The 20,681-nt window shown below is 38.8% G+C and overlaps 2 protein-coding genes across 2 annotated transcripts in view; one reads left to right on the top strand and one right to left on the bottom strand.

Annotated features, from left to right (window-relative positions):
• Positions 1-1,409: 1,409 nt before the first annotated feature.
• Positions 1,410-7,857, bottom strand: cdx1a (caudal type homeobox 1a). The gene is made up of 3 exons (XM_077578464.1): positions 7,224-7,857; positions 2,738-2,886; positions 1,410-1,763 (listed from the first exon to the last, which is right to left on the bottom strand). The coding sequence occupies exons 1-3, from the start codon at positions 7,561-7,563 to the stop codon at positions 1,563-1,565; spliced, it is 690 nt and encodes a 229-aa protein (XP_077434590.1). The 5' UTR covers positions 7,564-7,857; the 3' UTR covers positions 1,410-1,562.
• Positions 7,858-15,420: 7,563 nt separating this feature from the next.
• The window catches only part of pdgfrb (platelet-derived growth factor receptor, beta polypeptide), a 33,743-nt gene continuing 28,482 nt past the window's right edge, over positions 15,421-20,681 (top strand). Inside the window, exon 1 of the mRNA XM_077578315.1 lies at positions 15,421-16,062. The gene's annotated coding sequence lies outside the window, so the exon portion shown is untranslated. The remainder of the gene's footprint in view (positions 16,063-20,681) is intronic.

Below are 20,681 nucleotides of genomic sequence, written 5' to 3'. Positions count from 1 at the left end.
GGTTTGGCCATGTGATGTTCGCAAGCTGAGCCCTTAGGCATTGTGATGTCATTTTAAGTTGACAGAGACAAAATGGCCGCTAACCTGCGAGGGTTCATTTTTCTGCTTTAATCAAATTCCGCAAACACAATATTAATCAGAATGCCATGTTCAGACTAGTGGGGGCTCATTGAACATATTATTACAAATAATTCTTTTGACTTGACTTCTCCTTTAAATCCAACTGAATTGTTGACAAATGTGCTATTCTGGATTAGATTTTTTTTTTAAAGCCTCTTTTATAATATGAACAGTTTGAACATTTAACTCAATGATTATTTCGCATAACTCTTGAGTGTGCAACACTTTGCAAATCACTGGGATAAGCGGTATCGAAAATGCACAAATAGTTCTAAAGAACTCAAAACAAACAATGCAACGATCTTTTGGTACCGCTCAGCCAAACATGTTTTATTAGGAAAAGTGAATCCTTTTTTATTATTTTTTTTTACACAAGACTATCCAACAGCAAAATAGCTTGTTGGTCTCTTGGCCAATGTGAGCATCTAAATGTCCAACTTTTGAAACTTTTCCTTCCTCTTTTTAAACCGAAAGATCAGAAGAGGGTGTCTGAAGAAGTCTGCAGCTGTCTTACTTGTATAGTACTTGAAAATGCAGGAGGGGGAAAAAAAAGGAGAACTTATTTTCTAGTTTTACAGTAAATCCTGCAGTTGCTATGTATTATAAAGTGAGTGTGTGTGTGTGTGTGTGTGTGTGTGTGTGTGTGTGTGTGTTTGATTGTGTGGAGGTGTAAAGGCCGCTTGCTCATGAGTCACATGTTGTTGCGCAATCAGCGAGCGCTCGTCAGGATTTGGCTGATGTCCGTCTCATACTTCTGTTACCACAAAAAAAGTTCACCCTTTATCCAGGGTCACGGGCGTGTTGGGGCCGATTCCTCTCACAATATTTTTTTTTACTTTCAAATAAATGCGATATTCTGTACGCATTCTCCACAAGACCAAACGTTTGAAATTTGTCATGTGATCAGATCTAATGTCGTGCAATACCCCGCACTTTTTCTAAACTGACTGAGCCGATATTTTCTGCCTCAATATGGATGTGAAAGCTGATCTTTTATTAGTTGTGCTAAACAGAAGATTCTCAGTTCTTTCTTCCTGTTTCCAATATAAAAAAATATTATTTTAATTGCCTCAAAATGATTGCCAAGTCTGCTTTCACATTTTACGATCCCCAGATGGGCTCATGTGCAATTCACATTATGTTTCATATTGAAATCATAGTAAACAGAAGAAAGACTTTACTGCACACCCTATAAACAATATCTGAACCGATAACCCAATTCCAACAGCGCCAAACACAATTTTAACATTTGTCTCAATTGTGAGCATTTGCGTCTATCAATTCTCAGTCCTAACTGTGGAGTGATCCACATTCACAGATTAAAGTTGTCAAAAATAGTTCATTTCAAGCTAATGGCTCACAGTTTATCATTTTTGCCATTTCATTCATCTCTCATTCTGTATTTAAAAAAAACAACAACAAAAAACAAGAAACCTTCCCAGTCATATGAACTCCATTTTGTATTCTTCCGATACGGCGTTGGACAGAATGTTGCTGCCAGGGCTTGGTGCGTTGTGGCCGTCACTGGACCCGGTGGCCACAGGTGGGGTGGAGGTGGAGGTGGAGGGTTGCTGGGAATCTTGCAGCTTCTTCCTGTTCACCTTCCTTTCTTTGGCGCGTCTGTTCTGAAACCAGATCTTCACCTGGTAAAGATAGCAAAGACGAGAACCGGCAAAACTGAAAGCTAAATAAATACAGATAGTTTGTTTATACACCATTTTCCAGGATCAAGCCATTTTTATTGTAGCATTTTGCATTTTTATTTACAATATTCCTAGCACAGTAGTGGCAAAATAAAATTTTAACATTGCAAAGGCTGAAATTTGGAAATGCTGGCTTTTTTTTCTTTATTAATTGTTTATTTCGTTTCTAGATAAGTTCAGTGCTTAAGGAATGCAGTCCACACGTTTACAGACAGTATCATTGTTTCAAGAAAAAAGTGGTAAAGCCACAGATTTGTTTACATAATCGTGGTAATCTAATTCATGACTTATTGATTTGGGCTTATGCCACATTTGTTTGGTGTAATTTTGTGACGCTTAAATGGGAAGTCATTTAGCAAAATGCACCAGTTTTTAATCCATCTCAGGGGGCGGCCACTTGCTGTCGAGTGAAAATAGCATCACAGTTGCTCAGGACTCAGGTAACAACCAATCACAGCTCAGCTTCAGAAAACAGGTGAGCTGTGATTGGTCGTTGCCTGAGCCCTGAGTAACTGTGATATCATCTTCAGTCGGCAGCAAGTGGCAAAATGGCCGCCCTCTGAGATGGATGAAAACGGCTCGATTTTTGTTTAGACTAGTGAGGTCATATATAACATATTATTGTCAAGAAATGTTTAAGGTGGACTTCCTCTTTAAAAGACTAAAAGTAAAAGTGTTTTGTGAGTGAACAAATCTAATTGAAGCAGATTTTTTTTTTTTACTGTCTTTCATAAAAAAGAATGGTTCATTTATCTCTACTGTATTCAAATGATCTATCTTTTAAAAGATAGATTGAAAAGAAGTGACACTGCAAACAAATCCATTCCAAATCCAAATATCAGACATAACCATCTTCGAATGTAAAGCATTAACCTGTAGAATCGCATTTTAGGACAAATTGCAATGGCTCTCACCTGTCTTTCGGAGAGGTTCAGTGTCATGGAGAGCTCAGATTTGCGCCTCATTGTGATGTAGTGGTTGTACTGAAACTCATTCTCCAGCTCCTGGCGCTGGTGGTCTGTGTACACCACCCTGTATTTTTCCTTTGTGCGAGTCTTTCCTCCTAAAACATATAAAACAGGTACAATTATTCACCATAATGCAAAACTGATTACCCCCCCCCCACCCAGAGATTTTTGACAATTGCATTAATAGGATCAGCATAAGAAATTACTCTAAAAACAGGATTGCACTTTTTCTTTGGATATTATTTTTGATTTCAAATCACTACACTACTACATATTAAATATAAAAAAATAAGCAGTTAGGAACATGGATAGATGGATAATGGGAGTAATAATTTCACTCATCAGTTGCCGTCACCTGTTGCTAGGCAGAATTTGTGAGCAATCATTTGTGTCCCATAGTTCCAGAAGCACTTTGTGTAGGCCATGGTCTTGTCTAATGGGGATGGGGGGGGGGTGCTTTGACACCATTTAGTGCCATTTATAGGCAATTACAAAGCTTCTTGAATTCGCATCAATCAAGGTTATTAATTAACAAAAAGCGAATGAAATAACTAAAATGAAAATTGAAAAAGAAAAACCATTTCCATTAACAAAAGAAAATAGAATCAAAACTGACTGTAACTACATCTTGCGTCAATAGAACTAAGTAGATAGCAAAACAGCCATCATTTTCGTCTTTGTCAATTATTATCATACATTTTAAATGTATTTATTTGTATATTACTGTACATCCAAACAGACGAAGGAAGGTCAAACAGTCATTTGAGAATTGTAGTTTACATTATTACACAACACATAGTGATTTTTTTTTTTTTATCTTGCAGATGACAAATCATCTATATATTTTAAGAACTAAAACTAATCCTAAAACTAATAAAAATGTAACTGTAATGGATATTTTTCGAAAACATAACAACTAATAAAAACTATCAACCTACCCTAAAGACAAACAAAACAAAACAAATTAAATTAAAATGAACTATTATGAAAAATTAAAATGTATTACATATTTTGCAGCCATTTGTATTTATGGTCCAATTCCTTGATAATAGCAGTCACGTTACTGTTCTCTAAAAACAGCTCTCAAAAGTATTGTGCGATGTGTTCATTTACACTCAACACTACTCCGTATTAAATATCAAAGCCAGGTTCTTAAAACATTTTGTGGACCAATTAAAGACATAACAAAAACAGCACTAAGGATGTCATACACGACAAGTTTATTTATTTGTACACAATAATTTCACAATTTACCCTCTTGTCTATATTAATTATAGAATAAATGAAAGACAAACAGACTGACAACAGTGAGTCACACGAGTAGCCAAGTAGGCGACTATTTTGACATTTTGAGTTTTTTCTGGTGCCACGTTCAAGTTCAGGCGCCACTTAAAGACTCATCAGTTCTATTAATCAAACTTACCGGTAACTTTATCTAATGGAAAGGCTTTTCCTTATCACTGTGAACCCGTTACATACTTGTTTGCACAGGCAGCTATTCATTGACACGCACATTCACAGAAATGGGCGAGTCAGTTATTGATCGGGAAATCTTGCCTGCGTGACGACATCGATCAAAGTAGAGCAAACGGGTACGCGGGAGGGACACGCAGACGTGAGGGAGGCCCAGAAGGTCTGCGCACTGCGGCCCCTCTAAGCCGCATTATCTCGCCTGGTTGTCACCCTTGCGCTCGCCCCCGGTGGACAGAGTGGGTGTGGAACGACCCTTGAGCAGCCTCCAGCGCCAGTTTTGTTAGCTTTGCATTGACATCCCACACAAGCTTGCGGAAGGGAGAGGCTGATAGCATGATGGATGTGTGTGTGCAGTGTGTGTGCAGTGTGTGTGCAGTCACTCTGACTTAACTTTGCCCGTGGATGTTGAAATTGTTGACGTTCATGAAAACAAGCATTCGTGCCTGTCATGGGAAGTAGTTTAAAAATAACGTCCCGACCTTAAACCTTGAGCAAATAAGTGAGTAATTTGTATTATTATGGCACTATGCATAGACAGCATGCTTCACATTGGGCATGTGCAGACAGCAACATATAGTACAGGACAGGTGATCTATTTAGTGCTGATGGTATTAACTCATTCACTGCCATTGACGGCTATAGACGTCATTAATTTATTTTAACTATTTCTATTAGTTAAATTTTTTTTTCCACTTTTGTTAAAGAGTAAGTAAACCTAGATTTTTTTTTGTACGTTTTGAACAGATAGAAAATTTGTGATTAATCGTGAGTTAACAAGTGAAGTCATGATTTTTAATTACGATAAAAAATTTTAATCACCTGACACTAAGTTTTAATAAAATAATAAAATAAAAAATAATTGTAAATAATAATAATAATAATAATAAATATTTTTTTTCAAATTTTTATTATTTTTTTATTTAAAAAAAAAAGAAAATTATTAAAATTAGGGGCATCAGGCGAATACCGTTTTTAATCATAATTAATTGCAATTTACTAGTTAACTCATGATTAATCACAAATTTTATATCTGTTCTAATACAATAAAAAAAAAATCTAGGTTTTCATACTCTTGTTGACAAAAGTGGGAAAAATGTTAAACTAATAGAAATAGTTCAAATTAATTTTTGACGTCTATAGCCGTCAATGGCAGTTTAAAAAAAAAGAAGACATCTTTATTGCTACTTTGTGACGTAATCTTGTGAAATAATTTACACCCAATTCAGAACAGTGCTTGCATCGTTTGACTCCCCTCATCCTCTTTAAAATCAGGTGAACACAGTTATTGACATTGCAAAAGCAGAAATCGACTCGCTGGGATCCGTGCATGAGATTTACGAGCGTAAAGTGCATTTATCCAGGTAAAGTGCAAGATCTCCCCAGTGGATGACGGAATCGGCTGCACATGTGACGTGAGCAATTTGGAAATTGCACCCCAATTGTGGTCCATGTGTGAATTTGAATTTCTATTATTTTAATGTTGCTTAAAAGTAAACAAAGGGGCAAATGACAAAATCTATTCAGTTATTTTTATAATTTTTTTCATGTCCAAAACTATTTATTTTTTCAACACATGCAAATCCAATTTCTTATATTTATATATAATTAGAATGTTGTAATTTAAGATAGAAGATAGCAGGATACTTTAAAACGGTACAAAATTTTTTGTGTCTTCAAAATTGACAGGCAACAGTGGCGGTCCTTCCTTGTAAGGAGCCCTGTGGGAGGCCAACTCCACAACGGGCACAAAATTCCTTACACAAATACCATTGCTTTACTACAACGGCCTATTAGGGCCACATATGAAAAAAACTTTTTGGGGGAGGGCGAATTTGGCACTTTATAAACTCGAGTTTATAAAATGCCAAATTTGCCTCTTTATATATGGCAGATTTGTGAGGAAAAAATCAAAAACTTACGAGAAATACACTTATCTAAATTGATGTGTCGAATCTGCTGCTCTCCGTCATTCACTTGCATTTTACCGGTACCTATGGTATGCTAGCATCTGATTGGAGAGTGATAGTCAGCTGATAGGGGATCAGGAAGTGTTGTCGCACTGGCTGCGGTGAATGACGAGTAAAGTTTTAATTTAAGAACGAATCAGTGTGCGTCCTGCTTTTTCATTTTATAAACAGTGTCCCATTAACCACCAACAAATCCTCACATGATTAGACTACAGCTACACTACGCGTATTTCTCGTAAGTTTCTGAGGTTTTTTTCTCGCAAATCTACGTTATAAAGTTGAAATTTGCGAGTTTATAAAGTGGCAAATTTGCTATTTTTTTTCCTCTGGATATTGCCCCCGCCCTCTAAAAAATATATATTTATACGTATTACCAGTGATAAAAAGCCATTCCATGTAGTTTTTGCTTTGTTTGTTTTTTACTTCAGAAATGTTGCTGTGTGCCGTACATATTGCACACACCAGAATATGGTATGGTATTAATCATTTGGAAATTGTAGAAGACAAATAGATATATCTACAATCAATATTTTCTTTTTCTTTTCTTTTTTTTTTACAATCAATATTTTCTTGTGTTGATAGTGATGTAACAAGAGTACATTTCCTCTCGAGCTACTTAAGTTTGGTATCAAACTTGCTGTGTACCTTATATTTAAAGCAGATTAGTAATGTGATTATTGCAAAGTAGTCCCATCAGTATAGCCAACTCACATATTATTCAATTTCCACCTCGTGGAAGAGAATGTTGTTTTTGCTCATTCAAAGATAACATTTTCTGTTGTAAAAAATAATAATTTTCCGACAACTTAAGCGCAATTGGACAATTTCCCATAGCACTCACGGCACATTGATGCTTGAATGAGAGAGCCTCTTGTGGTCCTGATAGTATGTCAATATTTATCCTTTTTAAAAACCACTCATTGTCACTACCTAAATAAATAAAAGCTCAAGGAAAACATTAACTTTCATGTCTCATGATGAAGAAGCCAAACCTGCAGGTGCCGGGATCTTGACGGGCTCATGCGGTCTCCTCCGGCAAAAGGGGTCCTGATTGGAGAAAAGGTGGTAGGGGTTGAGGCCTCCTCCTCCAGGGGCGGTGGGCACGCCGTTCAGTTCTGCTGAGTTGAAGTTCACCTGCCCTGCACCAGGGCTCGAACCCGTGAAGCTGAAGGGGTATTCCTCGCGGTAAACGGGATTCCAGGCGCTTGCTGACGGGTCGGCGACTCCCGACATGTGATGGTAAGTAGGAAACTCATAGCCAGGCGCGATGTACTGACTGTTGATCGGCAGCGTCTGGGCCGGGACCCTGGTCGGCTGGGTGTTCGGGTACATGCTGGCGACCAGCAGCCTCTCTCAGGTAAACCACTCAAACCTCCCGAAACATTTTAGGTGTTTATTCCCAGCAACTTCAATACCGCTTGTTTTCCCTCCACTCAAGTTCCACACACACATGAGCACACACACACACACACACACACATTCATACAACGACCGGCTACCTGAGCAGCAAGTACACACCTTTATAGATTTACAGCCGAGGAGTTCAAAAGTACCATGATGACGTCACGCCTTACCTGAAACTCACCTGGCCTGCTCTTGTAAGCAACGGGAGTGCATTGACCTGACCTTAAGCTGAGATCCAAACAGGACTGAATTTTGTTGTTGTAGTTTGGGTGAGAACAGCACTGCATTGTTTTGAAAATTGTGTTACGACTACTAGAACTGATAAAATGTGTGCTTTAATCAGAAGCAATTTAAATGGTGGCAGATGTTTGCTGACTTCCATTTAACATGAATTTCAATGTGACTGATTAATGCTGAACACAAACACATCCCGGTTATGAGGGTGTGCACACTTTTGCAACCACATTACTCAAGTTTTTTTTCCCCCATATTTTCAAAATCTTACAATCTAAGTACAATAATGGTGGAAAAACTTTGGAAATTATTTATTTCTTGGTCTCCTTTTTACATAAACCTAGCATCTGAACAGGGGTGTGTAGACTTTTTATATTGACTGCATATAGCATGTAAATACAATAAAAAAACAATTCGATTTTATTGCTATGTGATTACACAGAATTCAATGATATATTTAGCACAAATGTAGTAAAAGCACATATATAGTTTTGCGTTGGAGCTTTTGAACTTTCAACTGCATCAAATGCATCAGTAAAAAAGTGTGATTTGTTCGTTAGACGGCGGAAGTAATTAAAGTTTGATAAAGGGGCAAAAGGTCTGCTAAGAGTGAAAGTAAAATTACAGCTCCCTGTAACTGCTCTGCTGTATAGTTCTTGTTGCTGATAGTTACCCTGAGCAGTGTTTTATTGTGGCTATAGTTAAAGTGTCGTGATCATAAACTGAAGTTTGTATGCATAATATAACTCTGACTTATACATAAGATATAAACACTGAGAAATTAAGCACGGCTACTGTTAAACCATGTCAGGGCGGAATACAAAATAAACATACCTCCAGTTTTTAGAATCCTGACTAAATTAATCCAAAATTACCCTAAAATTTTCATTTAGATCAATGTGGTGGGCTTCATCGATATCAACATAACCCCCATCTGACACTTCATTAATAATTAAGAGGTGCATGTAAACAGGAAAAAAAGGGAAATAATGTTTTTGCCACAAGAGGGCAGCAAAATACACAAAAAGGCCAGATGAAGGATCACAGCCTTTTGAGTCACAAAACTGCCGGTCCCAATTATTTGAACGCAAATACCCCTTTGGTACTTTCCCACAACTATTATGTCACTTTTCACATTCATCTATAGAACCATCTACAGCTACCAAACATTCATTCAATATTCATAATGCGGTCCAAACACTTACGATCATCTTTAACAGCAAGCGGAAGATAGTTTTGTGTTAATGGCAGCAGCGCAAGTGCTAAAAGCCTGTATGTTAAAGCAACATAAACATTCAGTATCCCCAAAAGAGAGCAACTACAATGTTACATCACACAGCTGTTAAATAAACACAACCTTGCTAAAAATAAAGAAACGTACATGAACGTACATGACAGCTGGCCAAGTGTACCCCTTCAACTATAAATACTTTCACAGTATTATCCAATCCTTCGTTGCCGCTTGAATGAACCCCAGAACTTCCCCTTTTTCAGTGTCTATAAATTCTCAATATTAATCTTAAAATGGGCTTTGTGACAAGGAATTCTATGTGTATGTATGCAACGTAAACGGTGTTTCCACCCATTTGTTTCTAGGCTGGTTCAAGTGCTCAGAAGGTTGAACTAATAAGAGCTTTGTGTGCTCTTTTCACCAAAACTAAGAGCTTACATATGTTAGAGAGCAGCTGGAGTTGACGAGAAACATCCGCTGCCGTCCTCCAGCCTCACCTTTTCCCCTCGCAGTCGACCGAGAGCCGGCAAACATTAAACACTTAATGTCCATTACAGGGCACTGCCTCAGATTATAATGTATATTATAATGTATATATCAGTACATGCAGTTCATTGATTTATTCCTCCACATTTGGTAGCTGTAGTGTCAAATAAGGCAACATGGAGACAAGAGGAATTTGGGCGTAAGGTGCAGCAGAGAGTTGACAAAATGTCAAAACACACTTTAAATGTTTTCAACTACCCATTTCAAGAGCTTGTCTTGATTAGATCAGATGGAGCGTTTCCCATCTGTCAGACAAACAATCATTCACATTCACAATAACACCTACAGAACATTTTGAGTCTTCAATTAACCTAATAAGCATGTTTTGGGAATGTGGGCGGAGCCAAAGTACTCAAAGACAACTCACCCAAACACTAGGAGAAAATGTAAACAACTCCACACAGTCTGGAATCGAGATTCAAACATCGAACCTCAGTATTGCTTGGGCATAAAGGGCTACTGAAAACTAATGAATATATATATATATGTATATATATATATTCAAAATGGAAACTTAATTTTCGTTAACAAAAAAAAAAGTTTTTTCAAAAAATGAAAAATAACTGAAATTGCATCTTACATTTATAAAACTAGCTAAAGCTAACTAGAATTATATCGAAATTAATATAAATTATTATCATGCATGAGATTTTGGAGTTCTGTTCAAAACGAGGGAAGGTTAAATGGGTGTTTGTGAATTGCAGTTGATTTAATTAAAACAATTTTAATCTCACGCTAGACGAATACTCCATATTTAAAAAAGTAAAATAAAACGAATACTAAAACAAATAAAAGCTGAATTATAACAAAACATTTTTGCGGGAAATAAAAAATAAAAATAAAACCTAACTAACCTGCTTTAAAACTAACAGAATTTTAGTCAAAACTAATTAAAAATCCAAAACTATTATAATCTTGATATGTCACCACAGAGCCACCAAAGATGACAAGATTGAAAGTTTAGCCTTTGTGTTTACATACAGAATATCATCATCAAATAATATGTATTTAACTTCCGCAGTCCTGCAGGTTTTAGATGTTTCCGTTCTCCAACACAGCTGATATATAATCAGCTCATCAGCAAGCGGCGCATAAGCCTGATAACGATCCTGCTGACGGAATCAGCTTGTGTTGGAAGAAGAAAACATCCAAAACCTGCAGGACTGCAGCCCTCGAGGACCGGAGTTTGACACCTATGGTATAGCGTGACGTGAGGTGAGGTTTATAGACTCCTCTGGAATCACATATAAAAATAAGAACCCAAACTAAAAGATTCGCCTATATTTTAATTGTTGATGTGAACAATGTGACAAAAAAATAAATAAATAGAATACATATATAAGAATATTTAATTTAAGGTTACGTTCATTGTTGTTGTTTCTTTTCTTTGTTTGTTTGTTTCTTTCCTTCCTTCTTTCTTTCTTCTAAAAATTTAAATTGTCTAAGTGACATTGCGAGCCAGACTTGCAAGTTGAGCTTTCTTTCTTTCCTTCCTTCCTTCTTTCTTTCCTTCCTTCCTTCCTTCTTTCTTTCTTTCTTGCTTTCTTTCTTTCCTTCCTTCCTTCTTTCTTTCTTTCTTCTAAAAATTTAAATGGTCTAAGTGACATTGCGAGCCAGACTTGCAAGTTGAGCTTTCTTTCTTTCCTTCCTTCTTTCTTTCTTTCTTTCTTTCTTGCTTTCTTTCTTTCCTTCCTTCCTTCTTTCTTTCTTCCTTCTAAAAATTTAAATGGTCTAAGTGACATTGCGAGCCAGACTTGCAAGTTGAGCTTTCTTTCTTTCCTTCCTTCTTTCTTTCTTTCTTTCTTTCTTGCTTTCTTTCTTTCCTTCCTTCCTTCTTTCTTTCTTCCTTCTAAAAATTTAAATGGTCTAAGTGACATTGCGAGCCAGACTTGCAAGTTGAGCTTTCTTTCTTTCTTTCCTTCCCTCTTTCTTTCTTCCTTTCTCTCTTTCTTTCTTCTAAAAATGTTAATTGTCGAAGTTACATTGCGAGCCAGACTTGCAAGTTGAGCTTTCTTTCTTTCCTTCCTTCCTTCCTTCTTTCTTTCTTTCTTTCTTTCCTTCCTTCCTTCCTTCTTTCTTTCCTTCCTTCCTTCTTTCTTTCTTTCTTCTGCACAGCTGCTAAACCACTGGAAAAGAAGACTGGCTGGACATGAGCGCTCCCTCCTCAGTCTGTATGGCAGTGGTTCCCTAACGCCGAACCCAGAGGACGGCTTCCCCCACATCGGCCTGCTCCCAGACTTGGGTGACTGCGGCGGTGCTGGAGAACATTCCAGCAGTTTCTTTGGGAGCCGCGCCCGGAAAACAATTTTACCGAACAATGGTCAAGACTCTACACAGAAACAAACTTACCGGACGCTTGGACACTCCATGGAGGAGAGTCATAGACGAAAAACTGAAGCCAGCTTGGGGCACCTTATACAAGGCCCCAGTGGTCAAGAAACACGGTGATGTTCAGTGGCGGGTCCTCCACGGCATCGTGGCCGTAAACTCCTATATATCCGCGATAAATCCAGCCGTTGCGGATACCTGCCCCTTCTGTGGGCACAGGGAAACAGTATTTCACTGTTTCTATCAATGCGAGCGTTTACGATATGTTTTTGATTTTGTCGATAGGGTTTTTACTCTATGTAAAGTAGCTTTTCACAAGCACTGTTTTATTTATGGTTTTAACCACAAGGGCCAGATCAAGAGGGAAAGCCGTGTTTTAAACTTTGTTTTGAGCCAGGCCAAGATGGGTGTGTGGTTGTCCCGAAAAAGGAAAGTTGACGATGGGGCAGAAGTTGATCCCACGTTTCTGTGTAAAAAGTTGATAAAGTCCAGACTTTTTATTGATTTTAGTTTTTACAAGAGAGCAGGAGATCTGGAGAGTTTTTGTGACATGTGGACTGTTAACGGGGCACTGTGCGATGTGAATGAAGAGGTGCTGTGTTTTAGTGATGTTCTGCTGTGAAAGCATTTTATTTTTTTGTCTATTTAAATGTATTTTTTCAAAATCAAAATCAAATCTTTCTTTTTTTCTTTCTTTCTTTCTTTCTTTCTTTCTTTCTTTCTTTCTTTCTTTCTTTCTTTCTTTCTTCTAAAAATTTTAATTGTCTAAGTTACATTGTGAGCCAGACTTACAAGTTGAGCTTTCTTTCTTTCCTTCCTTCCTTCCTTCTTTCTTTCTTTCTTTCCTTCCTTCCTTCCTTCCTTCCTTCTTTCTTTCTTCCTTTCTTTCTTTGTTTCTTTCTTTCTTCTAAAAATGTTAATTTTCTAAGTTACATTGCGAGCCAGACTTGCAAGTTGAGCTTTCTTTCTTTCCTTCCTTCTTTCTTTCTTTCTTTCTTTCTTTCTTTCTTTCTTTCTTTCTTTCTTTCTTTCCTTCCTTCATTCTTTCTTTCTTTCTTTCTTTCTTTCTTTCTTTCTTTCTTTCTTTCTTTCTTTCTTTCTTTCTTTCTTTCTTCTAAAAATTTTAATTGTCTAAGTTACATTGCGAGCCAGACTTGCAAGTTGAGCTTTCTTTCTTTCTTCTAAATTTTTTTATTGTCTAAGTGACATTGCGACATTGAGCTTTACATACATTGCATGCGATTTATGAATTTCTTTGGTTTGCATATTTGGTTTGCTTCGGCCATCCTTTGTCGAGTTTCCCCTATGCTTTCATGGATTCTTCTCACATTCCAAAAACATTCATGTTAGCTTGATGGAAATTGTCCATCGTTGTGAATGTTGGTTTGTCAAAGTGAATTTTGGTGAGACTTTGGTTAACAGGGTAAGCGCTAGACGGATGGCTGTGTTTGTGTTGCTTGCCCATTACGTGGAGTTCCAGAAAGGATTACAGTGGGTGTGCTGTGTTGTTACCCTCCTATGTAATGAAGGGGTTCTTGCACACTCTCTGATTAATCCCTGCAGGGCCTGAAGAATTGCTCTCACAATTAGAGGACAACATGGTTTCTGTCCAATTTAGCCCCTTTCTGTTCTCGCCCCTGCCATTACAAAAAAAAAAGACTTCGACAAAGCAACCTTCAGTCATCCACAAGTCTGCTTTTGAAAGAGAAAACGACAGATAAGAGGAAAGATATTTAATGTGTGTTGAGGTGGACTGGAAATGTCTCCAAACAGATTTAAAATGTCAGGTCTTAGTGAAGTGAAAGAATATCCCAGGGGTGACCAAGTTCGGTCCTCGAGAGCCACTATGCAGCCTGTTTTCCATGTTTCTCTCCACTATCACACCTGATTCATGATCAGATCGTTATCATGCTTCTGCAAAGCGTCTTGATGAGCTGATCATTCGATTCAGCTGGGCTGAAGAAGGGAGACATGGAAAACAGGCTGGACAGTGGCTCTCGAGGACCGAACTTGGCCACCCCTGGGATAGCCTAAGACTTTAATGGTCCTCGTATTGTATATCTTGCTCAAGGGCACCTCAGCACTGATCATCATGTTGTTAAATATGTCCGTGTGCGTTTTTGCGCCGAGGTCGAAGAATCTTTTACATAGGTGGTCAAACTGAATGATTTGAGGTGGTAAGAATTTTGTCTGTGTTCAACAGTTTAACATTTTTTGTTGAATTGTCATTTCTTTTTTTATACTGTCAAAACTCATCAGCCAGACAAAAGAGCTTCCAGTATTTTGCATATGTTGTAGTCTAAATGAACTGGACATGCCTCCCAAATTCATGAAAAGACAACAAGGGAAGCAACCGTAAAAGAGCTGCAGGAATTTCTGCCTGTTGTGTGCACTACACAGTTCTTTATTAAGACTGTGCCATGTGGGATAAGTGGCGAGATAGACAATTGGTCAATTTTTGGAAAAACATAGTTCGGGCAGCATGTGGCAAAGGAAACCCGGCTGCAGCTGTCTCTCGGCTCAATGAACAGTCGAGACGTTTTCAGATGGGTGATTCACTTTTGGCAGCATCAGACGCCGTGTGCACGAAAAAAAACGAAGTGCAAATGAACGCACTTCCAAGATCAGGCTGCCATACAGAGAAGCATTCAATCGTCTTCTTGGAACCACAAAGTAAACAACCTCATTTCACCTGCCAAGAGGGTTTATCTAAGATTCAGGACTTTGAGCTCTGTTTCTTCTTTTTGTGGCTTTGGTCTGTTAGGGACATTGTTTCCCTTCTTTGAGTCCTGAAGATCATCTTTTGAAAATCTCAAAAGGCCGATTTGATGTGACATCACCTAGAAAGTTTGTGGCTTGACACTCTTAAAAACAGTTGGGTCAAAATTAACCCAATTATGGCTCAAAAAATGGACCGATCCACTTTATGGGTCCATTTGACCCGACTTTCTGGGTTGTTTATACCAAATGACCCAATTTTTTGATCCAAGTAAAGGATCTGACCAATATTTATGAGTTTTTTTATACTAAAAGACCCATTTATTGACTCAAAGTGGCGGATCAGTCCATTTTTGACCCATAATTGGGTTATTTTTTACCCAACTGTTTTTAGAGTATAATATGGAATTCTAGAAAAAGAAAAAGTTCTTGCTCTCTTTTATTTACATTTTAAAAACCTGCCATCTATTAGCTCGACTTGCTACACTCACCGTACGTAGGAAAAGACACCTGATTTGAACGGTGTTGTTTTGAAAGTGGAAGAGCTTATTTCCCTGTGAAACTGAGACATGATCCCTGTTTGTTTCCCAAGCAGGCCACCACCAACTCTGCCAACCCCCCCCCCCCCCCCCCGCCTCTCCCTGCCTGGACCTCTTTCTCTCCTCCTCTCCCTCTCCTTTTCATTGTGTTTGTTGTTTTATGGAGGGCTTGATGCGGTCCAGATTGTTGCTGCCAACTGGGACCGTCTCACTTCACCTCCAAGCTTCTCGCCATTCAAAACAAATGACCACTGACTGTTACACACAATCCAGTCTGTATTTTTTTTTTTAGCTCTCCCTTACTTTGCCTCCTTTTACTTTTAAAACTTCCCTCTCTTGCTTTTAGTTCCCCTCCCCTCTCCCGGCACCCTCCCCCTCCCCCCCTCCCCTGCCTCCTCGAGCTCCAGCAGGTCCGAACCACTGACACTCTCCCCTCTCGTGTGAACGTGTCTGGGAAATAGAGTGTATATGTGTGTCTCCATTGAGAACTTCTTTTTCCTTTTTCTTTTTTTTTAAGCATAACTCTTTGAGACAGAGGAAAGGGGTCCCCCCCCCTGCGGTGCTGTGATTTGACTATCCAAACAGCCCGCTTCTGAGGCATCCATCCTCCAACAGGCTCCCGGGACAGCGCAGATTAACCTCACAGCCCCCTCAGAGTCGGATTCTGAACATCTGAGACATCTCTACATCTGAAGCAGCAGCCCCTGTAGAGACGAGCAGCTGGAAGTCTCTCCTCTCATTTCGAGAGGAAGAGAAGGAGGAGATCACGTCTGGATACTTAGAGAAGAAGAAGAGTGGAGGCTCGTCCTGGTTTTCGGGATCTTCGGGAAGGTAAGTGCTTGTCATCGTGTATGTCGCCTGTTATTGTTAGTGACACCTTAACGATGAGTTGAACCCTCGAAGACAAACTTTAGGCAAGTCAAAACTGCCATAGTATTCGCACCAGTGATATTTGTTGCCCATATATTTGAGAATGCGCACACAACAGACTTACAATCGAACTTGTTCAAACGTCAACATGTTAGCGACTTGCGTCTCTTTGCATAGACACCCCCTTTTCGCACTGCGCCTTTTTACAATGTTTATCTTCTCGCCGAGAGAACTCGTTTCACAAAGTGTCCTGTGGTTGGACAACACCGGCATCATTGCACTTTTTGTGTCTTTTCCCTAAAGCGTTTGTTTGCGCAAACACTCCTCAGTCGCCCGAGCGAACCCACAATCCTCGCCGTTTTGTTCTTCAATGGCTTGACCCAAACAGCTTAAGGAAAGATGAGATCCAACCTGGCATCCTTGATAACATCGCTGCTTTGTGTTAATCACAAAAGAAGCTTTTACCACCTGAAGGGAGTAACACTATGGAAATGTGAGCTGTTTAATGGCCCGGGACGCACGCGGCATGCATATTTTTCTTCGCCCGACACATGTTCAGCACCTGAACACAGCGCCGGGTCAGAGAAAATGGCTCATCCATCTTGTGTATGCAGATGACCTTTTTTGATACGGAGCTGAGGATTCATCACGCTGGCATGCATCTGCTCCTCTCCCTCTCAACTCTTTGGAATTTCCTCTGGATGAGTTCTGGCTGTCGATTGGAGACAGCTCTTTAGATATTTTGGGTCGTGGCATTTTCTCGTAGCTGGCGGCTAATCACGTGCATGCCATACTTTTACCATCAACGGTCATATATCAGAAAAACACTGAAGTCTCATTTGTTATATATTCAAGATATGCAGGATCAACACCTGAAATCATTTACAGGACAATTACGAGCAAAACTGAGAAAATAGCTAACCAAAATGACTAAAATAATGCACATTGACAACATTTAAAATTTATAAATATAAATGAATAAATAAATAAAAGCAGCTTTTAAAACAGAGTTAAATTGATAAAAAAATTATTTCATTTCTGTTGACAGCTTATTCAATTTGCATGCGGCATAACGGCTAAATGTCGCTTCACCATGTTTGCTTTGAATGCTGGAATAGGCACCAAAAGTTGGTCCACATTTTTGTGGTGAAATCGCTGTTTTGCATGACATCCATCACATGAAACATCAGCATATCATGTGACATGTGTGTGTGTGTGTGGAGGGGGGGTATTGGGATTAATATTTTTTTTATATTCATTAACTTCTTAAACTTTTATGACAGTTAAAATATAATAAAACAAACATTACCTATATAGTTAATAGACATTTTATGACCAAGACTATTTGAACCTGGATTATTTCTATCACCATTCATAGTTCTATAGTTTTGAATATTTTCATTGTAACTTTTACGTGTGAATCAGCAATTTGTGTTCTACTGTACTCTCCATAATATTCAAGCATGTCTCATCCTGAGCCTTGGAAAGCAAATGACAACAACGAGTGAAATTGAATGGGAGCGCTCACCTTTTTGGAAGTTTCTCAGTGGGCATCAAATTCCTGGTACGTACGCGCTCGTCTCATGCGGTCGGCTCCATTCCACCGGGTCGGGCCTAATCCTCCGTCATCAGCTGTTTCCTGGCCCTCGGCGCTCGCCACATGCCAGCCACTCTGAGAAAATGTGCTTCACATTACGACCATGTACAAAACATACCAGCAGTGTGATTCAGCTCACATAATGTTATGTCACGCTCACGTGTTACTAAATAAAACCGACCCCCCCCCCTTCCCTTGTTAGCTAAATGCTACTTAAACTAGTGTGTAAAAACCCCCCAATCCATATTATTATTTTTTTATTTTTATATTCAAATACAGCACTCACTGACTCGTTCTGAGGCGGTCAGTTATTGGCTGATTCATTATTAATCACTACTTTTGAACTGAACGTGGCTCGTAAGGCCTCAATTAGTCACCACGTCTTTAATGCTGCACTTAGAGACTTATTCCAAAGGTATCTTCAATGAAGAGCACTAAGTGTTATTGCCATCTGGCGTCCTCCTTGTTTCCCTCCCACCACATTGGCACAGCGCTGACAAGGCAGCTGCACCTCATTCAGCCACGGCCTCCCCTGCAGGACACCGTGAGGAGGAGGAAATGCTTTCATTATGAGTTACAACACTGGACTTTTGGAAGGAAATGCATCATGAAAGTACAAAGGCAGAACCATGTTCGCATGTAAAAGCTAATAAGCCTTATATTTATTGAAGCGGGGACAGATAGCAGGGAAAAAAATTTTTTTTCAATTTCTTTCCGATAATAGAGCATTTTGCTGCTGCTGGTGGTGGACCATTGAATTGCACTTCTTTAAAACTAGCCTAATAGCAGCATAGCAGTAAAAGCATTAAAGGGGAAGTCAACATTAACATTTCTTGACAATAATATGTTATGTGACCTCACTAGTCTAAACATGACTTTCTGTTTAATATTAAATTTGTGGAATATGAGTTATGCAGCAAAATCCAGCCGTTTTTTATCCATCTCAGGGGGCGGCCATTTTGCCACTTGCTGTCGACTGAAGATGACATCACAGTTGCTTAGGGCTCAGGCAACAACCAACCACAGCTCACCGGTTTTCTGGAGCTTAGCTGTGATTGGTCGTGACCTGAGACCTGAGCAACTGTGATGTCATTTTCAGTCGACAGCGAATGTCAAAATGGCCGCCTTCTAATATTGATAAAAACTGCTGGATATTGCCGCTTAACTCGAATTCCACTAACGCAATATCCACCAGAATACCATATTTAGACTAATGGGGCTGCATAGAGCATATTATTGTCAAGAATTTTTTGGGGGGTTGACTTCCTCTTGTCATAAAAATCATGCGAGTTTACATCAATTACAATTTACATGTTGCCCTTCAAACTCCGTGGATAAACTCGTTACACTCTTGTCGTTCTAAAACTGTAATAATGCTAAAGACATACATTAGCTCCGACACTTTCTGATATTCAACACCCATTTGTTTTTCTGTCCTCTATTTTGTGAATACAAAATGGCTGCCTTATCCTGGCAACTCAGATCACAGATCCATCTGGTGTATTGCAACAATATAATGAGGTTCTCTCAAGTGGTGTTAACAGTAAAATCAGACTAAAGTAAATAAAATAAAATAAAATAAAAACATTAATAAAAAATTAATAATAAAAAATAAAATAAAAATAAAATAAAATAAAATAAAATAAAATAAATAATAATAAAAATAAAAAATACATTAAAAAGGACTACTTGTAAAAGAAAAAAATACATCAAGATGTATTTTTGTTGATATTATCCAATTCGATGACCTCTGTTTTGAAGAACGTTTGCATATGAAAGTAAACAGTTTTCATTATGCATTAGTCTGCGTCACTATTGGCAAGGGGTCTTTCTTTTTTGATGAGTTTGTTAGTCTTGGCGCCAACAAAAATTCTCTGAATCTGTGATACAGTGACACAGGAGGACAAAAAAAAACATCCTGTTGCTTTTCCTTGGTAAAAAAAAAGATTCTGTACAGCACTGCACTTTAGTGAAAACAATCCCAGCTGTAGTCCAACTTCAGAGCTACAGAGTTAATGTAACTGATTCCATTTGAGCCAAAAGTGCACAAATAGTATAACCGATTACTCAGGGCCTTGCTTTGTCACCCCCCCCCCCCCATTCTTATCAAGCTGGTGCTGTTTAAGAGGGAAAAGAGTGGGACTTAGACAGTTGGCTTTAATTGTGTTCAGCTGTTTTTGTTTCTTTTTGAGGGGTGTGGGGTGTGCGTGCAAGAGCCGAGGGAGCTGCAAGTGTGCGTAGGCCTCCTCCGCAGCTCACTCGGACCCTTCAGTGTCAAAGAGGAAGGTGGGGTGATTGCAACAATATTTGATATCCATCTATCCCCAGATGAACAGAAATATTTTCAATCGTGGGTGGGACTTGTTGCTTTTTTTTCTTTTTAAAAAAAAGGCTGCTTGAAAAGAGGCCCAGTTGGCGACAACATCAGGATTGATTGCTTAAGAACAAGAACATGTACAGTGACAACACACATGTTTCAGTTTGCAATATCTTCATGTGTAGGTTCCGCCACCAAAAACGAAGAAAGAACTAAATCCATTAAAGTCATATCAAACGGCAGCCACATCCAAACCTGTCATTCTCTTCCACTGCCACTACAAACACGGTTTACTGCTCAATTTGATGGAGGAAAACCACAAAAACAGTTTCCAGAACATGTGTTGCCTGAGCATGTGAGCAGGGTGGTTGCACAGTCACTCCGTCCTCACGCTGATCTCAGCTTGATTTTTTTAATTTGTAGACATTTTTTTGTTGTTGCTAGAACTAGAATCTGATCATGCAACTGCGAAGGATTCAGTGCTGCTCTTAAATGACATGATACAAACTGGTTTTCATAGCATAGCATCCTTAAGTTAAACATGTACACTTGAGCATGTTCTGATTTTCCCACGATTACACTTAAACTAAGCACCTGGTTTGCATCACACAATTCCAGACTGGTTAAGATAACGAAAGATTGTTCTGTTTGTTGATCATTTCCTGT

The sequence above is a fragment of the Vanacampus margaritifer genome, chromosome 10, assembly GCF_051991255.1.
Source record: "Vanacampus margaritifer isolate UIUO_Vmar chromosome 10, RoL_Vmar_1.0, whole genome shotgun sequence".
In the NCBI taxonomy this organism is placed as follows: domain Eukaryota; kingdom Metazoa; phylum Chordata; class Actinopteri; order Syngnathiformes; family Syngnathidae; genus Vanacampus; species Vanacampus margaritifer.
The sequence above is the reverse complement of the archived record's forward strand: the minus strand, read 5'-3'. Positions and strand labels throughout refer to the sequence as shown.

Excerpts from the sequence above, each read along its gene's own strand:
- cdx1a (XM_077578464.1), bottom strand. The coding sequence starts at position 7,563 with ATGTACCCGAACACCCAGCCGACCAGGGTCCCGGCCCAGACGCTGCCG. Across the intron at positions 2,887-7,223 it reads CAAGATCCCGGCACCTGCAG|GAGGAAAGACTCGCACAAAG; the intron begins GTTTGGCTTCTT and ends TATATGTTTTAG. Across the intron at positions 1,764-2,737 it reads TGAACCTCTCCGAAAGACAG|GTGAAGATCTGGTTTCAGAA; the intron begins GTGAGAGCCATT and ends TATCTTTACCAG.